This window comes from Lemur catta, chromosome 11, assembly GCF_020740605.2.
Source record: "Lemur catta isolate mLemCat1 chromosome 11, mLemCat1.pri, whole genome shotgun sequence".
NCBI classification, from domain to species: Eukaryota; Metazoa; Chordata; class Mammalia; order Primates; family Lemuridae; genus Lemur; species Lemur catta.
The window spans coordinates 10,061,706-10,082,087 of record NC_059138.1 but is presented as its reverse complement, the minus strand read 5'-3'; the positions used below and the strand labels follow the sequence as shown (position 1 = coordinate 10,082,087).

Genomic DNA, 20,382 nt, shown 5'->3' with positions numbered 1-20,382 from the left:
TCTGGCTGCATACAACCCTAGTAGTCAAGCAGTGACCCTGCCCAGAATCAGTACCTGACCTAAGGCTCTTTCCAGGCCTGGGCAGGGAAATGCCCAACATTGTACATATTTGTGGAACTTAGCCTCTGGCCATGCTCATCCCAAGTGGCCAAACAGCGATTCCAGAGATGCACTGACCTGGTCTCAAAACCAAGCCTGAAGCCCTTCCCAATGAAAGATTCCAAACAACAGTACCACCCATCCAGGAAATACAGCCTGCAACCCTGCTCAGTCAGATGTGATTGCAGAGCCCAGCCAGCAACTGTGCCTGAACACAGAGCACAGCCAGCAGCCCCACAATAAAAACTATCAACAAGTATAGAAGGAATATACCACAACACAGTAAAGGCCATAGAGGACAAACCCACAGCTAACATCATACTCAATGGTGAAAAGTTGAAATATTTTTCTCTAAGATCAGGAAGAAGACAAGGATGCCTACTCTCACCACTTCTTATCAACTAGTACTGGAAGTCCCTGACAGAGCAATTAGCCAAGAGAAATAAAGGGCATCCCAATAGCAAAGGAAGAAATAAAATTGTCTCTGTTTGTTGATGGTATAATCTTATATATAGAAAACCCTAAAGACTCCACCAAAAAACCTTTAGAACTGATAAACAAATTCAGGAAAGAAAGAAAAGAAAGAAAAAGAAAGAAAGAAAGAAAGACAGAAAGGAAGGAATGAAGGAAGGAAGGAAGGAAGGAAGGAAGGAAGGAAGGAAGGAAGGAAGGAAGGAAGGATACGAAATTAATATACAAAAATTGATAGTGTTCCTTTGTACTAACAACGAACTATCTGTAAAAGAAATTAAGAGGACAGTCCCATTTACAATAGCAACAATGACATCAACAACAAATACTTAGGTGTAAATGGTTAAAATTGGTTAAATGAGGTGAAAGATCTGTATACTGAAAACTATAAAATACTAATGAAAAAACTGAAGAAGATACAAATAAGTGGAAAGTTATCCTATGCTCACAGACTAAAAAAATTAATATTGTGAAAATGCCCATACTACCCAAAGCTATCTACAGATTCAATGCAATCCCTATCAAAATTCCAGTGTCACTTTTCAAAGAAATAGAAAAACAATCTTTAAATTCATATGGAACTATAAAGGACCCCCAATAGCCAAAACAATCTTGAGCAAAAAATTAAAGCTGTAGGCATCAAACCATCTGACATCAAAATATACTACAAACCTATAGTAATCAAAAGAACATGATATTGGCTTACAAACAGACATATTGGCCAATGCAATAGGATAGAAAGCCCAGAAATAAGCACATGTAATGTATTTAGAGACAAGAGACAATTGCCTTTTTTTTTTTTAAGAGAGTCAGGGTCTTACTATGTTGTGAAGTCTGGCCTTAAAGTCCTGGGCTCAAGTGATCCTCCCACTGTAGCCTCCTGAGTAACTGTGACTACAGGCACACGCCACCATGCCTGGCTGAAAACTGCTTTTTGATAAAGGTGCCAAGAACACACCATAGAGAAAGGACAATTTATTCAATAGATGATGTTGGGAAACAGGATAGTCACAAGTGGAAGAATGAAATTGGATTTTTATCTCATACAATATAAAAAATCAACACAAAATGGATTAAAGACTTAAGTATAAGACCTGAAACTGTAAAACTACTAGAAGAAAATATAGGGGAAAATTTCCATGACATTGATCTGGGTAATGATTTTTTGGATATGGCCTCCAAAGCATTAGAAACACAAACAAAAATAGATAAATGGAATTGCATCAAACTAAAAAGCTTTTGCATAGCAAAGGAAAAACTTAACAGAGTGAAGAGACAACCCACAGAATGGGAGAAAATATCTGCAAACCATACATCTCATAAGGGGTGAATATCCAAAACATATAAGAAACTCAAACAACACAATAACAGGAAAACAAATAGGCTGATTTTAAAATAGGCATTCTGAACAGATATTTCTCAAAAGAAGACACACAAATGGTCAACAGATGTAAAAAAATGGTCAACATCACTAATCATTAGAGAGATGCAAATTAAAAACACAATGAAATAGCACCTCACACCTGTTAGAATGCGTATTGTCAAAAAAATAAGTATTGGCTAGCATGTGGAGAGAAGGGAATCCCTGTACACTGTTGGTAGGAATGTAAATTAGTACAGCCATCTTGGAAAACAATTTGGGATGTTCCAATAACAGCGTGGCTAGCAACCCTGCCCTAAGGGATATGAAGGGGAACTAGATATGGGTACTTACAGTGTGCTTGTCGTGGGATATTTATTTTACCTAGTGGATGACCTAATGCCTAGTTGTTCAACCTGCAACCAAGGGGTCCCTCACACAGAAGGTCTCCCTGTTAGTACTGGCAGATGCCTTTGTGAACCTTATCTTACCCATGTCCAATTTATCCCTGTCTGCGCATCGCTCTGGTGCTGGGGGCCCAACCTTGTGTTCTCCTCACATCTTATGGGTTTGGGGGAAGGGAGTATAACCAGCCTGGGGTATCTGCTACTTCTTCAGATGGAAGATGCAAATTCAATATACCACCACAACAGGAAACAAGTTCAAAGATTTTCACTGACAGATCCTGGGCAAGGAGGGTGTCATGAATCAAGAGGACAGTCCTTTGTCCTTGGGTTATGCAAGGCAGGAATAAAGAGACAGGCAGAGAAAGAAAAGCACAAGGCAACTACCAGTATAAAGTGTGGGTCACTTTAAGTACTCTGGCAAATGCCTGAATGTCCTGTTTAATGAAAGCAGCAGGAAAATGGAGAGCCCAGCCTGCCAGGCAGGAGAGATGGCTCTAAGTTCTTATGTCTGGCCACTGGCTCGAGCCATTTGGATGTGATGAATAACTGGAAACTGTGTCAAAGGTGACTGAGCCCTGCACTTTTGGTATGAGAAAGTTAAACCTGTATTCAAAATTAATGCCAATGCAACATAAAATTATAAGAACTCACTACAGGAGGGGATGCACTACAGGAGGGGCAGTGGGAGATACTGTAAAAAGGGTACAAAGTTTCAGTTAGACAGAAGAATAAGTTTGTGAGATCTATTGTGCAGCATGGTGACTACAGTTAATAGTAATGTATCATACATTTCAAAATTGCTAAGAGCAAATTTCAAATCTCACCACAAAAAAAAATAAGTGAGATGATGGATATGTTAATTAGCTTGATTTAATCATTCCACATTGTACATCTATATCAAAATATCACATTGTACCCCATAAATATATACAATTACAATTTATCAATTAAAATAACAATAATATAATAAATAAATAACCTCATAGGACATCATATCACATTTGGCAACTGTATTTATAGTATAAATTCTCAAAAATGCTGTGTCAAGTGGTTTGTGCGTTTATAGAGCAGAAAAATACAACAGTAAACTTTCCTACCCAGAGGTTGAACCAATTTACACACCCACTGGTTACATAAGAGGTTGATGCTCCGTGAATCCCTGCCAACACTGAGTCATCAAACTTGTTCACCTTTGCCAACTTGACAGACAAAAGCATATTGTAGCATAGCTTTAACTGGCAATTTTCGTAAGTATATACAAGCAGCTTTTTTAACATTTGAGAGCCATCTATATGTCCATTTCTGTGAATGTTCTGTTCACTTCATTTTTCTCATTTTTCTGTTGTGCATTTATTCTTTTAATGTATTGATTTTTAGCATTTTCTACATTAGGATAATTAAAATAAGCTTTTTTACTGTGAAAGGAGGACAGATATTTTTTCCCAGTTATGGTTCAACTTATTGGAGTTTGCTAAGCAGATTTTTTAGGTAATTGGATGTATCATCCTTTCAAGGCTTCTCCATTTAGTATTAGAGTTAGCAAAGCTATCTCTAGATCCAGATTTTTAAAAAATTTTTCCATAAGTACCTCAGGCATTTGATTAGTTTCTTTTTTCTAACATTAAAATATTTGATCCATTTAGAGATGTGCCATGTGCAAGATCTGAGATATAGATTCAACTGCATTTTATTTAAACTTCCCAGTTGTCTCAATATCATTTAGTAAATAATACATCTTTTACTGATTTGAAAAAGCAACTTATCTAAAGCATTTTCAGTATCAATTATTTAATTACAAATTGCATAATTAAATCTCTATTGAGGTTTCAAATGTAGACAATATCATTGGCTCATCTATGGAAGATGCAAATTTGGTTTACAACCTCCACCCCTTCTCTCCCTCCTCCAATGTTTGATAATTATATCATGTTTAGTTCCTCTATTGGGTACTTTTGCTACTTTAAATAATTTATTTACACCACTATTTCTTGTTTCAATGGCTCTAATAAGTATCTAGTGTTAAATTAAATAAGCAGGAAACCACTGGCCTGAGGCTATCTCCATATTTTGAATTCCTACGAATGAAACTGCAACCTAACTTAGTACACAAACTGAAACTCATCTTAGGAGTCTAATTTTTCATAACAGATAACTAGGTATCACCCAAGCTTCAGCCAACCACACAGGCAGCCAACTGATCAGACTATATCCAAATAAAGCAAAACATCTAGCTGTAACCAATCGAGCTATCCCTGGCACTTTACTTCCCCTGGTCTGTCTATGAATACTCGCTGCTACAGTCGCAGAGCTCTGGCAGAGCTTTCTGAACCTCTTCTGGTTCTGAGTGATGCCTGATTCATGAATTGCGCTTTGCTCAAAAAACTCTGTTAAATTTAATTTGTCTAAAGTTTCTTTTAACACTTAATACTCCTCTCAGACATATAAAGATAATAACACAGACAAGTATATATATATATATCTTATTTTTTTCTTTTGTTCTTTATTTTTTTAGCTGTCCATTGTGTGCCCTAAGTATATATATTTTTGTCATTGTTGTTCCCACTCCATATTATTTACAACAGGGGCCAACATCATCATCATCATCATCACCATCATGACAGTGTATGGAGGCAGAGTATAGAAACTCAGATCAGTGTTTTATAATTCTATGATTCTTAAAACAATGAGTCCATACTGATATAAATAACTGATGGAATAAATAAATAAATAAATGGAACTAAGGGATAATTTTCCTGTCAGAAGAATTCCATTTAATAAACCTAAAGAAATGAGGGAAGTAGCAAACACCATGAGAACACCACAGTAATAATTGCTGCAGGCAAGATCCACTGACAGATGATAAAATTGAAGGGTGAAAGTTTAAAGAGCAACAGGATATTTGCATAGCTTCAAAGTATCTCTCCCACATATATTAATTAATAATTATTAATGGTGATTTTAACATATGTCAACAAATTCTTTAATATTCTTCCCTCCAGAAGTTAGACTTAGTCTACCCAACTCTTGCACTCATCACCAGTATAGGCTTCACTTAGTGACTCCCTTCCAAGGAACAGAGTATGGAAAGGGGGAAATGATTATTTTACAGCAGAGAAACTTGACAGTTGCTCCACCTTAACCAGAGGATCAAGGTTAACATTACCATGATTAGTAATATTGATATCATGCACCCTTTGGCAAGATGTGAGGAGAAGGGCACTTCGCCTCTGTGGTATTCTACAAAAAATTCTAACTGCAGTATAATTCTGAGAAGACATCAAACAAACTCAAATGGAGGGACATCACAAAATAGCTGATCAATACTTTTCACAAGTGTCAAGGTCATGAAACACAAGAAAAGGCCAAGAAACTTGCATAGACAGGAGACTAAAGAGACAGGACAACTATTAATAAATGCTGTGTGGTATGCTGGATTGGATTCTGGAACAGTAAAAAGACATTAGTAGAAAAACTGGTGAAATCTGAATAAAGTCTGTAATTTAGTTAATAATAATACACTAATGTTAATGTATTGGTTTTGATCATTATACCATGTTTATGTAAGATGTTCACATTAGGGGAAACTGTGTGAGGCATAATCAGAAACTATACTATCTTTATAACTCTTCTATAAGCTTAAAATTATTTCCAAATATAAAGGTTTTTAAAAATAAATGATTATCTACTTTTAAAATAAAGTCTTATATTACCATGCTGAATTAGCTCTTAGACACTTTTAAATTATTATTACTGAAGAAAAACAAAAGTATAACTGCTCAGTTTCAGTGAATGTTGACGTTTGCAAGTGGGTGAAGATAACAGCATTTCTCATTCCATTTTGTATGCTCTACCCCATGGAGAGGTTTATCTTATATCTTTGTGTTCTTGATAAACCAGCGCTGTTTCCCCAAGGAATTTCTATAATTTGTCTTCCAACTTATAAAATTAGTAATGGTAAAAATAATTTTAATAAAGTTAAATGGGATTTTTAAAAAATTCTGTTTCTTTGCAGCAAATGTAATCCCAATATAAGCCAATATGACTTATGTATTTGCAAATGCAAACAGGGCAGGTCCTCCCGCATTATCCCCCACAACTATCGCTGCATTGAGGACTCCCCATTCCCAACCTGTCCTGCTTTCTTTCACTCACTCAAAAAATGTGTTGATTGTCAAATATTTTTTCAAGCATTGTGCTAATCTTGAGAAAGCGAGCACAAGAAAACATGTCCTGTTAGAACTTCTTACTCTCTCCAGTCCGAGGTTCATGCAACTACCAAGCAACATAATAAGACCTAACATTTATTGGAGCCCCCTCATTCCTCATAACTCGACGTGAGGTAGGGATTATTATAACGTATCGCCCATTTGTATGCGGCATGAGGAAACTGAGGTTCGGAAAGGTCGAGGAGCTTGTCAAAGGCGCACAGCTAAGTGACAGGCACTGCAAGCCTCGCAGACCACAAGCTTCGCCCCAGACTCCACCCAGAGCAGGTCGGTGACCCGGCGGTGCGCGGCGCTCTGCGCCCCACGCCTGCGCGCTCCCAGGGAACCCTCCTCCCCGCACCCCGCCCCCGCGCAGGTCTCCCGGTCAAGGCTGCGGGGCGGAGGCGGGGGCGGTGCGCGGGGCGGTGCTTGCGGCGCTGCAGGAAAGGCACTGGCGCCGCCGCTCTTCCGGAGCCGCGCTAGCTTCGCCATCGCCACCCGAGCGCTGCAGCATGGGGCCCCTACCGCGCACCCTGGAGCTCTTCTACGACGTGCTGTCCCCCTACTCCTGGCTGGGCTTCGAGGTGACGCTGGGGGAGCCGCCTCGGCGGGGCCTGGAGGGTGAGGGCAGAGGGAAGGGCGAGCGCTGGGCGCAGGGATATAGGGCTCGTGAGATTCCTGGCGCTGCCCACGGAGTTAGGATAAATAGAGCCCGCGCCAAGGCTGAAGGTCACTTTGTGCTTTTAAACGGGATAAAGTCCTGGCTCCAAGTCGAGCCTTTATATCCTAAGACAGTATTTTTCCCGCAGTGGTTGAGAAGAGGGGGAGCAACTCCAAAAACTCTAGGAGAAATCCATGGCACAGCCACCTCTTTGCCCTCCGATGGCAATTGGGGGGCGGGGTGTAGAACAGAATGGAAACCATCCACTGGAGCAAAAATCCTGGAATCGAGCTATAGAAGTGGAGAGAGTTCTGCCATTTCAAACCAAACAATTTAGGTTGTCCTCATCAACTCTGCATTAGAGCCTCTGGCTAGTTGCTTGCCATGAAAATGCGCTTCCCTTTCCCTCAGCCGTTTCACTTTGCCATCTTACACCCTGGCTCTTGTTCCTTACCTCTGCCCCGGCAGGTCCTGTGCCGGTATCAGAACATCTGGAACATCAAGCTGCAGTTGCGGCCGAGCCTCATAGCAGGGATCATGAAAGACAGTGGTACAGAGGGAGAGGTGTTTCCTGCAGGCAGCGGGGGGGGGGGGGGGGGGGGGGGGGGGGGGGTGATGATTTCAATGGCCCAGGGGAGCTGTCCTCAACTGGGTCTTTATATTGGCACCGGCAGCTAGTAAGATGCCCTCTGCTCAAGACCCGGGACGCTTAGGTCTTCTCTCACTAGCGTGTCCACCTTCCACTTGCAGGAAACAAGCCGCCAGCTCTGCTTCCCCGCAAAGCGCAATACCTGAGACAGGACATTAAGCTCCTGAGACAGCATTTCCAGATTCCCATCCAGTTCCCCAAGGATTTCTTCTCTGTGATCCTTGAAAAAGGTGAAGAGAGTGGGAAGCAGGTGTGGTGTCCGGTGGAGAGCAGGGAAGTCCGAGATTGGGGGGGTTAGGAAGGAGGGCTCAGGAAACTAACCGAAATGAAGCATGCCTTGGGACACCTCAGGGTCAGAGTTGAGGGAGCTGAAGGTTGCCGGGCATGAAAGGGAGGAAGAGCAGGCAAGTAGCAACTCGGTTATGAAAAACAGGAGACAGGCTGAGGGCGATTGACCTGTGGGGAATGTCAGAAGCAAGGAAGAGCTGGTCCTCCATCGGGAGTGCCTCTGCCCCGCAGGAAGTTTGTCTGCCATGAGGTTCCTCACCGCCCTGAGCCTGGAGCACCCAGAGATGCTGGAGAAAGTGTCCCGGGAGCTGTGGATGCGCGTCTGGTCACGGGTTAGGGCGGGGCTCTGGGAATCCTCTGGGAGGACCCTGGGTGACTTTCTGACCCTCCCCAGGCCCCCTTCCAGGGCCATCATCCAGCCCTCCCCTGTCATTCACTGACCTACTGCCCTCCATCTGGTATATCCCTCTCCTGGCCACCTCCTTCCTGCTTAGCATTCTCTCCTTCCCAGGATGAGGACATCACGGAGCCCCAGAGCATCTTGGCGGTAAGTGCCCTGGCTCCGCCACCACCGCGCTCACAGGGAATCTGAGAACCGTTGTTGTTTGGAGGTGAAGGGGACAGTTGTTTTTTATTGCGTGGAAAAGGTCATAGTTATTTGAGGGAAAAGAATGTCTGTATTTGAGGGGACAAATTACTGAAAAGTTGGAACGAAGAGGATTCTCAAAAGAATATCTTATGGTTGAAGGGGAAAGTGCAAGAGGAACAATACATGGGTAGAATTTATTTCATGAAAGAAGTCAGAGGGAGAAAGATGGTTAAGTGGTAGAACCCCCAGATGGGGAGGAACAGAGTATTCGCAAGTCTCCAAGGACTCCAACACAAACCCCACCAACACATCCAGAGTGGAAAGCAGGACACTTTTAAAAAGAAGCTTCACAAAAACAACAGCAACAACTAAAAAAGTAACTGACTAATGCCAGAATTATACAAAAGCCTGTATAAGAACAAATGGGGCCCGGCGCGGTGGCTCACGCCTGTAATCGTAGCACTCTGGGAGGCCGAGGCAGGTGGATTGCTCGAGGTCAGGAGTTTGAGACCAGCCTGAGCGAGACCTCGTCTCTACTAAAAATAGAAATAAATTATCTGGACAACTAAAAATATATATAGAAAAAAAATTAGCCGGGCATGGTGGTGCATGCCTGTAGTCCCAGCTACTCGGGAGGCTGAGGCAGTAGGATTGCTTAAGCCCAGGAGTTTGAGGTTGCTGTGAGCTAGGCTGACGCCATGGCACTCACTCTAGCCTGGGCAACAAAGTGAGACTCTGTCTCAAAAAAAAAAAAAAGAACAAATGGAAATAGTTCAAAACATTCAAACCAGCCAGCCATAGACAGACGTATAAAAAGTTAAGTTTTTCTGCAGGATTAAATCAGGAAATTCAAAACAAGATTTTTCCCTCCAGTTTACCAAAAACATCATTGAGGCATATTCAAATTTAATTTATAAAATGACAAGTCACACAAAAGTTAAATGTATAAAGAACAGCCAATATATCTCCTAGTGTCTTTATTCCTACAAAGTATATGCATGATTTTTACTTTATTTTTTTTTTATTTTTTATTTTTTTGTGAGACAGAGTCTCGCTCTGTTGCCCAGGCTAGAGTGCTGTGGTGTCAGCCTAGCTCACAGCAACCTCAAACTCCTTAGCTCAAGCGATCCTCCTGCCTCAGCCTCTCGAGTTGCTGAGACTATAGGCATGCACCACCATGCCTGGCTAACTTTTTTACTTAATATTTAACAGTCATTTTCCATGTCATTTTTAACTCTTTGAGAGTATAGTTCTTCATTTCCACATAGCATTTCCATTCAGTGGACTTATTTTTGTTTACTTAACCATTTCCCTATTGTTAAACATTTGGTCTGGAACACAATTCTCTAAAAGTCAAAGACAGTGCCTCATTAGGATGGACTGCATGACTTCATGAATCCGCTTCAGGTGTAGGAGGTCAAGTTCCAGTGGTTATCAAATTCGGTTGTACATTAGAATTACCTGGAGCACCTCAGCGCTAACCTCCCCAGCCCCCCAAAACCCTGCACATGGAGATTTTTTTAAAGCTCCCCAGGAAATTCAAATGTGCAGCCAAGGTTGAGAACCACAGATCCCAAACAACAGCAAAACACAAACTGAAGCCTTTATCCTTATCTGGAAGCCAGGTAGGTGGCTGCAGCCATGTGCGTTGTTCCTGAGTCCTTAGGAAATTGTATGGAAATTAGAACCCATCTCTTGATTCAAATAAAGCATGAGATATTCAGAAATTCTGAGAAGTAAGAAGGAAAGAGGCCTGGACTTGAATTCTGGGGACTTAATTGGCTCTGCTACTAACAAGCTCTGTAACTCTGAGCAAGTAGTATAGCACCTCTGGACTTTAGGCTCCTCATTTGTGAAATGAAGAAGTCTGGCTAGCTGGACTCTAAGATATACCACAGCATTAATTCCTGTGACTGTGACTCTGCCACCTGCTCTTTTCACCCATCTCAAGACTTGGGAGAAAGGAAACTATTCCTCTTGGCAATGACAGATCCCCACTTGTGGGTGGGTAAAGGCATTGCCAGGAAATCCTGGGCAGAAAATAAAAAGATCAGAGTTTTCTCCTGAGAGCCCCACCTCCCACAGTGCAGACACAGTTGTGTTCCCCACCACACCCCTTTAGGCTGCAGAAAAGGCTGGTATGACTACAGAACAAGCCCAAGGAATTCTGGAAAAGATTTCAACACCAAAGGTGAGGAACCAGCTCAAGGAGACCACCGAGGCAGCCTGCAGATATGGGGTGAGCAACTGTTTATGTGTCTTTCCAGCCCCTGTCCTAAAGGCAGAGACTGAGAATCTCTGGGTGTGGGTCCCCACGCTCCTGTCCAAAACCTCCTCCCCATCACGAGTCTTCCCTGATGCTCCTAAAGGCAACCCTCATCTTCTCCCTTTCTTTCCCTGAGCTCAAGGGATGGAAGGGAAAGAGATTGGTGGTGAGAGAAAAGAGAGCATCTGAGGGTTAGAAACAGAGAAGGTACCTGGGGCCATGAGGACTCTTATCAAATGCCTCTTTGGCTACTTTGCTTCTGTGACCCCAACTTGTCAAAGCCTTCAACCCCAACCTGACAAATTCCTGTTCCATCCCCTTCCTCCCTGCACTGTAACTGCTTTCTCCAGGCCTTTGGGCTGCCCATCACTGTGGCCCATGTGGATGGCCAAACTCACATGTTATTTGGCTCTGACCGGATGGAGTTGCTGGCATACCTGCTGGGTAAGTTAAAGGTTCAATGCGGCTGCCTTTGACCCCAGCCCCACCTCCATTATATCAGTTGACCAGGAGGGGTTCAGAGCAAAAAATATTCTTGGCACTTCCAAGAACGGAGCCTTATACAGATAGTGCTGCTCGTTTGAACGGGGAGGGGCCACCTTCACCCCCATAGGAGAGAAGGAAACCTTCTGTACCTTGAAGCCAAGAAGGATCTTTCTAGAAAATTCCTGGGGACTTGTGGGGCTAACTTCTGCTGCCAACACACCTGAGATCAGTGTGTAGAGTGTGTGATTTTCTTCATCCAGGAGAGAAGTGGATGGGCCCCGTACCTCCAGCCATGAATGCCAGACTTTAAGACTGCTCGGAGGAAGTAAACTATTGGTGTAAAAAAGCAGGCCATCTCCCCGCCACACACACACACCATAAGGCACTGGGGCTCTGGTTTCTCTACCTGGTAGAGGTATCCTGTCTTCCCCCTGCCCCCAGGGATGCTGGGCAGGGGTCCACCGCTAGGCTGTGGCAGCCTGTACTTCTGTGCCTTATGTGCCTTTTGGAGAGCCCTAAATTCTGCTGTCCCACAAAATAAACCTAATGCTATTAGGCAAACGTTTCCGGGTCTGTGTCTGTCCTGGGGTTGTTGGCTTATTCTCATGCCTGTGCACACATCATGCCCATTCTAGGGGTTGGGGAAGAAGAGCTCTTCCTGTACTTCCAGCCAGCCCAGCCACACAGCCAGCCTTGGGCAGCTTGTGCAGAAGGACTGAGAATAGTGCCCCCTTTTCTTATACAGAAAGAAATAGTCCCCCCTTGGTCTCTCTGTCAGGGACAGAAAAGTAAGCCAGATGGACTCTGCAAGTAACCGGTTTGGCATTTACTGTCTTCTGACAGCCATGGTGACTGAGACAGGGCTGGGACCACAGGCCCAGTGGGAGTGAACAGCAAGGGAATTAGCATATGACTGAGCTTGTGCCCAGATATTTAAACCAGGTCTAGCTACACGGACCAGCAGAACCAAGGCAAGGCAGTGCAGGGAGTCCGGATGGAGTGGCCATGGCCTGAAAAAGTTGCACAGCAGACCCTGAGAAAACCCTGAGGCGTCTCTCCCTGGACTAGGACAACCCCTGTTCCCTCCCACATCCCTAGAGCTTTCCCATCCCTCCAGCTAGTGACCCAAAGTCACTGGCTCTGTGCCCACTGTGCAATAATTACAGTCCCTTGAGTTTCAATGGTATTTTGACTTCTTTGAGAATACTCTTATTTGGAAGCTAAAACCACACTTGGACACCTGTTGGGAACCAAATGCAGAGCCTTCGATAGAGTAGAGGGGCTTCGGAAGTGGATGCCATCTTCCCTTCCACCCCTCCCTCTGGTCCTTTCTCGTCTCATATCCCATTTTCCCCTTCCATCCCCCATTACTTTCTATCACCCTCCTCTTTCTCCTTTCTCATGACTCCAGCATCCTTCGGGGTAAAATCATCTTCACTAGGCTTATCTGTGAAGCAATGTCAAAAGTACATCTCAAAATTAAGTACTCCCCTTTTCAAAGGAGTTTCATGACATGTATAGCTAATATAAAATAAAAATATGGAAAGATGTCCAATCTTTAAAACAACATAACGAATTAAAACAAAACGTAACTTCCTGTAAATCAAAGCTGCCCAGAACACTGTGAGTGGAGACAGTTTTATGAATAAATATGCTCATCTCAGCACTATTTGTTGATATCAAAAATTGTGAATAGGCCGGGCGAGGTGGCTCATGCCTGTAATCCTAGCACTCTGGGAGGCCAACGCAGGAGGATTGCTCCAGGTCAGAAGTTCGAGACCAGCCTGAGCAAGAGCGAGACCCCGTCTCTACTAAAAATAGAAAGAAATGGTCTGGACAGCTAAAAATATATACAGAAAAAAATTAGCCGGGCATGGTGGCACATGCCTGTAGTCCCAGCTACTCGGGAGGCTGAGGCAGAAGGAAGTCTATTGGTCCTAGACTACACACCTGTACAGCATGTTACTGTACACCAGGGTAGTGGATGCTGAAGGTTGGGGTGGCTGTGGCAATTTCTTCAAATAAGACAACAAGGAAGTTTGCCGCATTGATTGACTCTTCCCTTCATGAAAGATTTTTCTGTAGCATTCAATGCTGTTTGATAGGAATTTACCCACAGAACTTCTCTCAAAATTGGAGTCAATCCTCTTAAACTCTGCCACTGCTTTATCAACTATGTTTATGTAATATTCTAAACCCTTTGCTGTCATTTCAACAATGTTCACAGCATCTTCACCAGCAGTAATTTCCTTCTCAAGAAACCACTTTCTTTGTTCATCTGTAAGAAACAACTCCTCATCCATTCAGGTTTTATCATGAGATTGCAGCAATTCAGTCAAATCTTCAGGCTCCAATTCTAATTCTTGTCCTTTTGCTATTTTTACCACGTCTTTAGCTACTTGCTCCACTGAACTCTTGAGTCCCTGAAAGTCATCCACGAAGGTTGAAATCAACTTCTTTTAATGTGTTAATTGTGTTAATGTTGATATTTTGACCTTCTCCCATGATTAATGGGTGTTCTTAATGGCATCTAGAATAGTGAATCCTTTCCAGAAGGTTTTCAGTTTACTTTGCCCAGATCCATCAGAGGAATTATTCTCTGTGACCACTGTAGCCTTGCAAAATGTATTTCTTAAATAATAAGACTTGAAAGTCAAAACCACTCCTTGCTCCATGGGCTGCAGAATAGATGTTGTGTTAGCAGGCATGAAAATGACATTAATCTTGTACATCTCCATCAGCGCTCTTTTGTGACTAGGTGTATTATCAGTGAGCAGTAATATTTTGAAAGAATCTTTTTTCTGGGCAATAGGCCTCAATGGTGAGCTTAAAAGATTCAGTAAACCATGTTGTAAACAGATGTACTGTCATCCAGGCTTTGATGCTCCATTTATAGAGCACAGGCAGAGTAGATCTAGTATCATTCTTAAGGGTCCTAGGCTTTTCAAAATGGTGAGTACTGCCTTCAACTTAAAGTCACTCACAAAAGAGTCAGCCTGTCCTTTGAAGCTCTGAAGACAGACATTGACTTCTCTATAGCTATGAAAATACTAGACGGCATCTTCTTCCTATAAAAGGCTGTTTTGTCTACATTGAAAATCTGTTGTTTAGTGCAGCCACCTTCGCTAATGATCTTAGCTAGCTCTGCTGGATCACTTGCTGCAGCTTCTGCATCAGCACTTGCTGCTTTGCCTTGCATTTTTATGTTAGGGAGAGGGCTTCTTTACTTAAATCTCATGAACCCACCTCTGTTAGCTTCCAACTTTCCTTCTGCAGCTTCTTCACTTCTCTCAGTCTTCATTGAATTGAAAAAAGTTAGAACTTTGCTCTGGATTAGGCTTTGGCTTAAGGGAAAGCTGTGGCTGGTTTGATCGTCTATACAGAACAGTAAAACTTTCTCCATGTCAGCAATAAGGCTGTTTTGCTTTATCATTTGTGTACTCACTGGAGTAGCACTTTCAATTTCCTTCAAGAAATTTTTCTTTGTATTCACAACTCAGCTAACTGTTGGGTGATAGGCTTAGCTGAGCCTATCTCAGCTTTCAACATGCCTTCCTCATTAAGTTTAGTCATTACTAGTTTTTGACATAAAGTGAGAGATGTGAGACTCTTCCTTTCACTTGAACACTTAGAGGCCATTGTAGTAGGGTTATTAATTGGCCTAGTCTCAGTATAGGGTCTCAGGGAATAGGGATGCCCGAGGAGAAGGAGAGAGATGGGGGAACGGCCAGTAGATGGAGCACTCAGAACACACACAGCCTTTATCGGTTAAGTTCATTGTGTTACATGGACGCAATTTGTGGTGCCCCAAAACAATTACAATAGTAACATCAAAGATCATTGATCCCAGATCACCATAACAGACATCATAATAATGCAGAAGTTTGAAATACTGTGGGAATTACGAAAATGTGACACAGAGACATGAAGAGAACACCTGTTGTTGGAAAAATGACATCAATAGACTGGGCTCATGCAGGGTTGCCACAAACCTTCAGTTTGTAAAAAACATAGTACCTGCAAAGCACAGTAAAGTGATGTACAATAAAACGAAGCATGCTCATACATGGAACAAAGAAACGGGAAGAAAGTTGAGTGAGAGAAGGGAAAAAGAGATGCAGGAGTCCAAGTGGAAGACAGGAGTTTGGGGCCCAGGATTTGTCATTCTCCTTCTCAGAGGAGTCATAGCCCTTTGTGCAACTACTGTTCCCAGGGACAAGCAAAAGTGGAAGCAGAGAAAGGTAAACACTCAGACCCTCGGGGTAAGAGGAGAGTGGAGACTGGGAGGCCAGCTGGACCCCTGCTCCTTACTCATCCTTTAATCCCACCCCACAGAGTTCCTTCAATGTCTTTGGGAGAAACTAACACCCTTGGCTTGCACGAGACCAACTCCCTCCTTAGCCAAGCCCACAACCAAGGGTGTGGCAGGCTCCAGTTGGTACCAGACTGAAAAATGGTACAGAGGCGGGGAGTAGGAAATTGAGGGAGGATCAAGAGATCATGAATCATTAAAGTACCAACTATTCACTAATGACCAATAAATAATACAACAAATATTTCTTGTCTACTCCATGCCTAATATTGAAATGGACACAAAAGGAATGTGAACAAACCCTCTCCTTCATGACGCATTCCTGATCCCCACCCTTCTCAGCACTAAGTCTCCTCTCTGAACCCCAGTAGCACTTTGTGACCCGGCCCAATATTTGTCACTTTATACCTTGTCTCACAGTTAGTTGTACAGACGTCTTCCCTCTTCTGGACCATAAGCTCCTTGAGAGTGTGATTCCTATCTGATCTATGATTGTCTACACCAGTGTCTGCACAGCAAGTGAACAATAAAAATTTATTGGATTCACGCTTGATAACTCACTGCTGCTCAGGGTGTGCAGAAGCAAGCACTCCTGCAATGTCAGTGGGAATATGAATTGTTACAACTTCTTTAGAGGATGATTTGGCAGTATCCATCAAAAACTTCACTTTTAGGAATTTTCTGACACGTGAATAAAGACACCTATGGAAAGATATTAATTATAAAATCCTTTAAAAATCTAAATGGCTGTCAGTTGGAAAGTCACTAAAGAAATTAATAATTGTTCTATAAAATAAAACACAATTAACTATATGACATATTAAAATATATAAATATATTTTGAAAGAATATAATAGATGGGGGTAGGTGTGGTGGCTCATTCCTGCAAATCCCAGTACTTTGGGAGGCCAAGGCTGGAAGATTGCTTGAGGCCAGTTCAAGACCAACCTGACAACATAGCAAGACCCCGTCTCTACAAAATATAAAAAAATTAGCTGGCTGCAGTAGTGCACACCTGTAGTCCCAGCCACTGGGGAGGCTGAGGCAGGAGGATCGCCTGAGCGCAGATGGGACATTAGAGGTTGCAGTGAGCTATGAAATCCTGCCACTGCACTCCAGACTGGGTGACAAAGTGAGACCCTGTCTCTAAAGAAAAATATATATGTATAATAGATGCAAAGAAATAAAGAAATAATATTTGCATATGGGATTGACTGTGAAGATATATGAGGAAACTTTCTGGGTGTTACTAATGTTCTGTATCTTTTTTTTTTTTTTTTTTTTTGAGACAGAGTCTCGCTTTGTTGCCCGGGCTAGAGTGAGTGCCATGGCGTCAGCCTAGCTCACAGCAACCTCAAACTCCTGGGCTTAAGCGATCCTACTGCCTCAGCCTCCCAAGTAGCTGGGACTACAGGCATGCGCCACCATGCCCAGCTAATTTTTTTTCTATATATTTTAGTTGGCCAGATAATTTTTTCTATTTTTAGTAGAGACAGGGTCTCGCTCTTGCTGATCTTGAACTCCTGACCTCGAGCGATCCACCTGCCTCGGCCTCCCAGAATGCTAGAATTACAGGCGTGAGCCACCGCACCCGGCCTGTTTTGTATCTTGATTGGAGTTTTGGTTACACAAGTGTATGTCTTTATCAAAACTCATGCAATTGTCCTCCTAAAATCTGTGTGTTTCATTGTAGGCAAATTTTACCTCAAAGGAAAACAATTAACTATAAACAAATATTGAATTCTAATTACTTCTCTGCATGCTGAGTATACTATTTAGGCAGAAGTGTACTGATGTTCACAACGTACTTTAAAATGTATCAAAAAATAAGATGTATTGATGGATAAAAGGGATGGATATATGAATATACATGCAATAAAATAAGTATACTATAATGTTAATTATTAAATTAGGTAGTGGGTACATGGGTGTTCACTGTAAAATTTTCTGTATGTTTTTAATAAATCAAAACAAAATGGTCTATATATGTTGATCTATATATTTTTTAAATTTTTTTTTTATTTCAGCATATTACAGAGGTACATCACCTGAGTCAGAGCTTCAAGTGTGTTCATCCCCCGATCTGTATATATTGATATTGGACAATCTCCAACATATATTGTTAGGTGGAAAAAGCAAAATATAAAGCAATAGCTATAGCATGCTCCCATGTGTATAAAGAAAGGGAGTCTGTATGTATTACTTTTGCATATTTATGGTCTCTCTCTGGAGTGGGGATACCCAGAAAAAGCTGGGAAACAGATTGCCTCTAGGGAAGATGACTGAGAGTCTGAGGTTTGGAGGTATAAAGGAAACTTACTTTTGTACTATAACTTTTTTGACTGTGAAACTTTATACCGGAAGTATACATTATTTTTAATTAACTAAAATGATTCTATTTTAGTAATCCATATCTTAAATCTTTATGTTTTTTTAAATGTGAAAATATCCAAACATTGATATTCTCTTAGATACTATCTTTAATCATTATTTAGTTATTTCATATGAGTGTCTTATCTCTCTGTCCACATCAGAAAATCCTAAAGACCAAGATCAAATGTGTTACCTCTCCTGGGTAGATGTCCTTAGAGGTTAGCACAGTGTTATGTGCAATGCAGTTACAAATGCTCCAGGACAAAATCGGGTCCCAGTGATAAGAAGGTGCCCCCTGGTGGTCCCACACAGACACACCCATTATATAATACTCAAACCACAACTCTGGCTTTGGCTGTAGCTCACCAAGCTGGAGGAGCAGGGTGGGGAAGGGGTAATAAACTTGGAAACTGGAGCTCAGAAAGGTTAAGGAACTCACCCAAGGTCACACAGCTAGTAAGTGGTAGAACTGAGAATTGAAACCAGCTTTGGCTATCTCCAAAGCACGTGGCTGGACTGTGGAGCCTCCTGTTTGCTCATATTTAGGGGCATTTTCATGTGGGACTCTGTTGCCAGTATCTGTAGACATTTCTATCAAACACAATGCCTTTTTTGTTGTTGTTACTCAGCAGCAGCCACACTCAATTTCTCGAATTCCCAAAGAGCTTTTTGTGACTTAGTGCTGAGTATCTAAGCTAGAGCAACTGCCTCAGCCCCACTGTTCACGCAGTTCTTTCCTAGTGAGCTTTGTACAACATTGAAACTAGTCGATGAGGGTGATAGCATGTATTTATCTTTACCTGCTTGAGGATTTATGATTCATTGGAAGCATTTCCATCTCAGAAATATCAATGTTGCTGTCTCACTTCACATTAAACCATTTATACACCTTCCCTACGCATTTGGAGGAGCTGTGACTCAGGCAATTAATGAAGAGAAAAACACAGCCAGCTGAATTAAAAGGTCAAGGTTCTGGGAGTTTGATTTTAGCTAAACAAATCATGCACTTTCTCCAAGCTGGTTTCCTCCTCTATAAAATGAAAATGATAATCAGACTTATCCCACAGGTCTTTTATTAAGGATCAAATGAAATCATTATGTGGGCCAAATCAATTGTTTCTACACAAAGAGATATACATATCTATGACCACCAATATCCTTTTAGAAGTCGCCTGCATTGGGTTATGTGGCTATTCAGTTAAAAGTTCTATCTTTTATAATCAGTCTTAATTAGCAGATAAAAGGTAAGCATCCTGATACAGAGCCTGCAATCTTAATTTCCCTATCCTGCCTCATCTGTTGGTAACTTTAATTCTATCTTCTGATGGTCTTCTTGGCTGCCCTTGCTGCCTGAAGACCAGCCTTTTCTTAAGATGCCAAATGGTGAGGGGAAATAGAATTTAACCTCTCCTCCAGAAAAGACCAGAATAACAATCTCAGAAAGCCATAGGTGTTTTGTTAAATTATGATTAGGAGGGCAGCCCAAAAGAGTGTTCAGAGTGGAATGACGCAGTGCTTAAGAGCCAAGGTTCTGGGGTCAGACTGCGGGTTCAAATCCTGACCCTGCCCTTAATTAGCTACTCACCTTTCCTTGAGTTTCTGACCTCATCTATAAAATGGACATAATTATAGAAACTACCTTCTATCATATTGTATGTATTTTAAATTACTTAATTTGTGTAAAGTATTTAGCATAGTGAGCAGTACACAGAAAACATTCTATATATGTTGGCTACAACTATAAAGCAGACCCGGATTCAGAAACACAAAATTACAGAATACAAAGCCACAGAGACAAGCACACTGTAAGAGGCAGCCAGATCTCAGTGGGACTCTGGCCATTAGCTTGGCTTTTCCCTTGTTCCCCTTGCTCTCTCACTTCCCTTTGCCATCATTGCCCAAAATGAGGTAGGAACCATGGGCTGAGAGGAATAATTCAATCTCCAGCAGGGCTTGTCAGAGACAGGCAAGTAGGAAGGGGAATGCCAATTGAATTAAGTAGTACATTCATGTTTTGCTAAGGATACTAAGTTGATAAAAAAAGAAAGGAAAGGAAGACCCTTTGGAAACAAGTTGGCCATATATATTCAGAGCAATAAAAAACTTCCATATTGTTTGCATCTCTGATATTTCTTAAAATTCATCCTGAGGAAATAATCCAAAAAAAAAGGAAAAAACTACACATAAGATGTTCATTGCATTCTTTTTTTAAATGG

General features: G+C 42.0%; 1 protein-coding gene across 2 annotated transcripts; it reads left to right on the top strand.

The window, feature by feature from the left end:
- Positions 1 to 6,955: 6,955 nt before the first annotated feature.
- Positions 6,956 to 12,042, top strand: GSTK1 (glutathione S-transferase kappa 1). Of its 2 annotated transcripts, none has more exons than XM_045565165.1 (8): positions 6,956 to 7,126; positions 7,672 to 7,753; positions 7,954 to 8,082; positions 8,372 to 8,472; positions 8,652 to 8,687; positions 10,852 to 10,920; positions 11,346 to 11,439; positions 11,742 to 12,042. In XM_045565165.1, exons 1-8 carry the CDS (start codon positions 7,055 to 7,057, stop codon positions 11,789 to 11,791), a joined length of 633 nt encoding a protein of 210 aa, XP_045421121.1. In that variant the 5' UTR covers positions 6,956 to 7,054; the 3' UTR covers positions 11,792 to 12,042. The 2 variants fall into 2 exon arrangements, with proteins under 2 accessions (XP_045421121.1, XP_045421120.1); XM_045565164.1 differs by having other exon boundaries at positions 6,958 to 7,126; positions 10,852 to 10,968.
- The last annotated feature ends 8,340 nt before the right edge of the window (positions 12,043 to 20,382 follow it).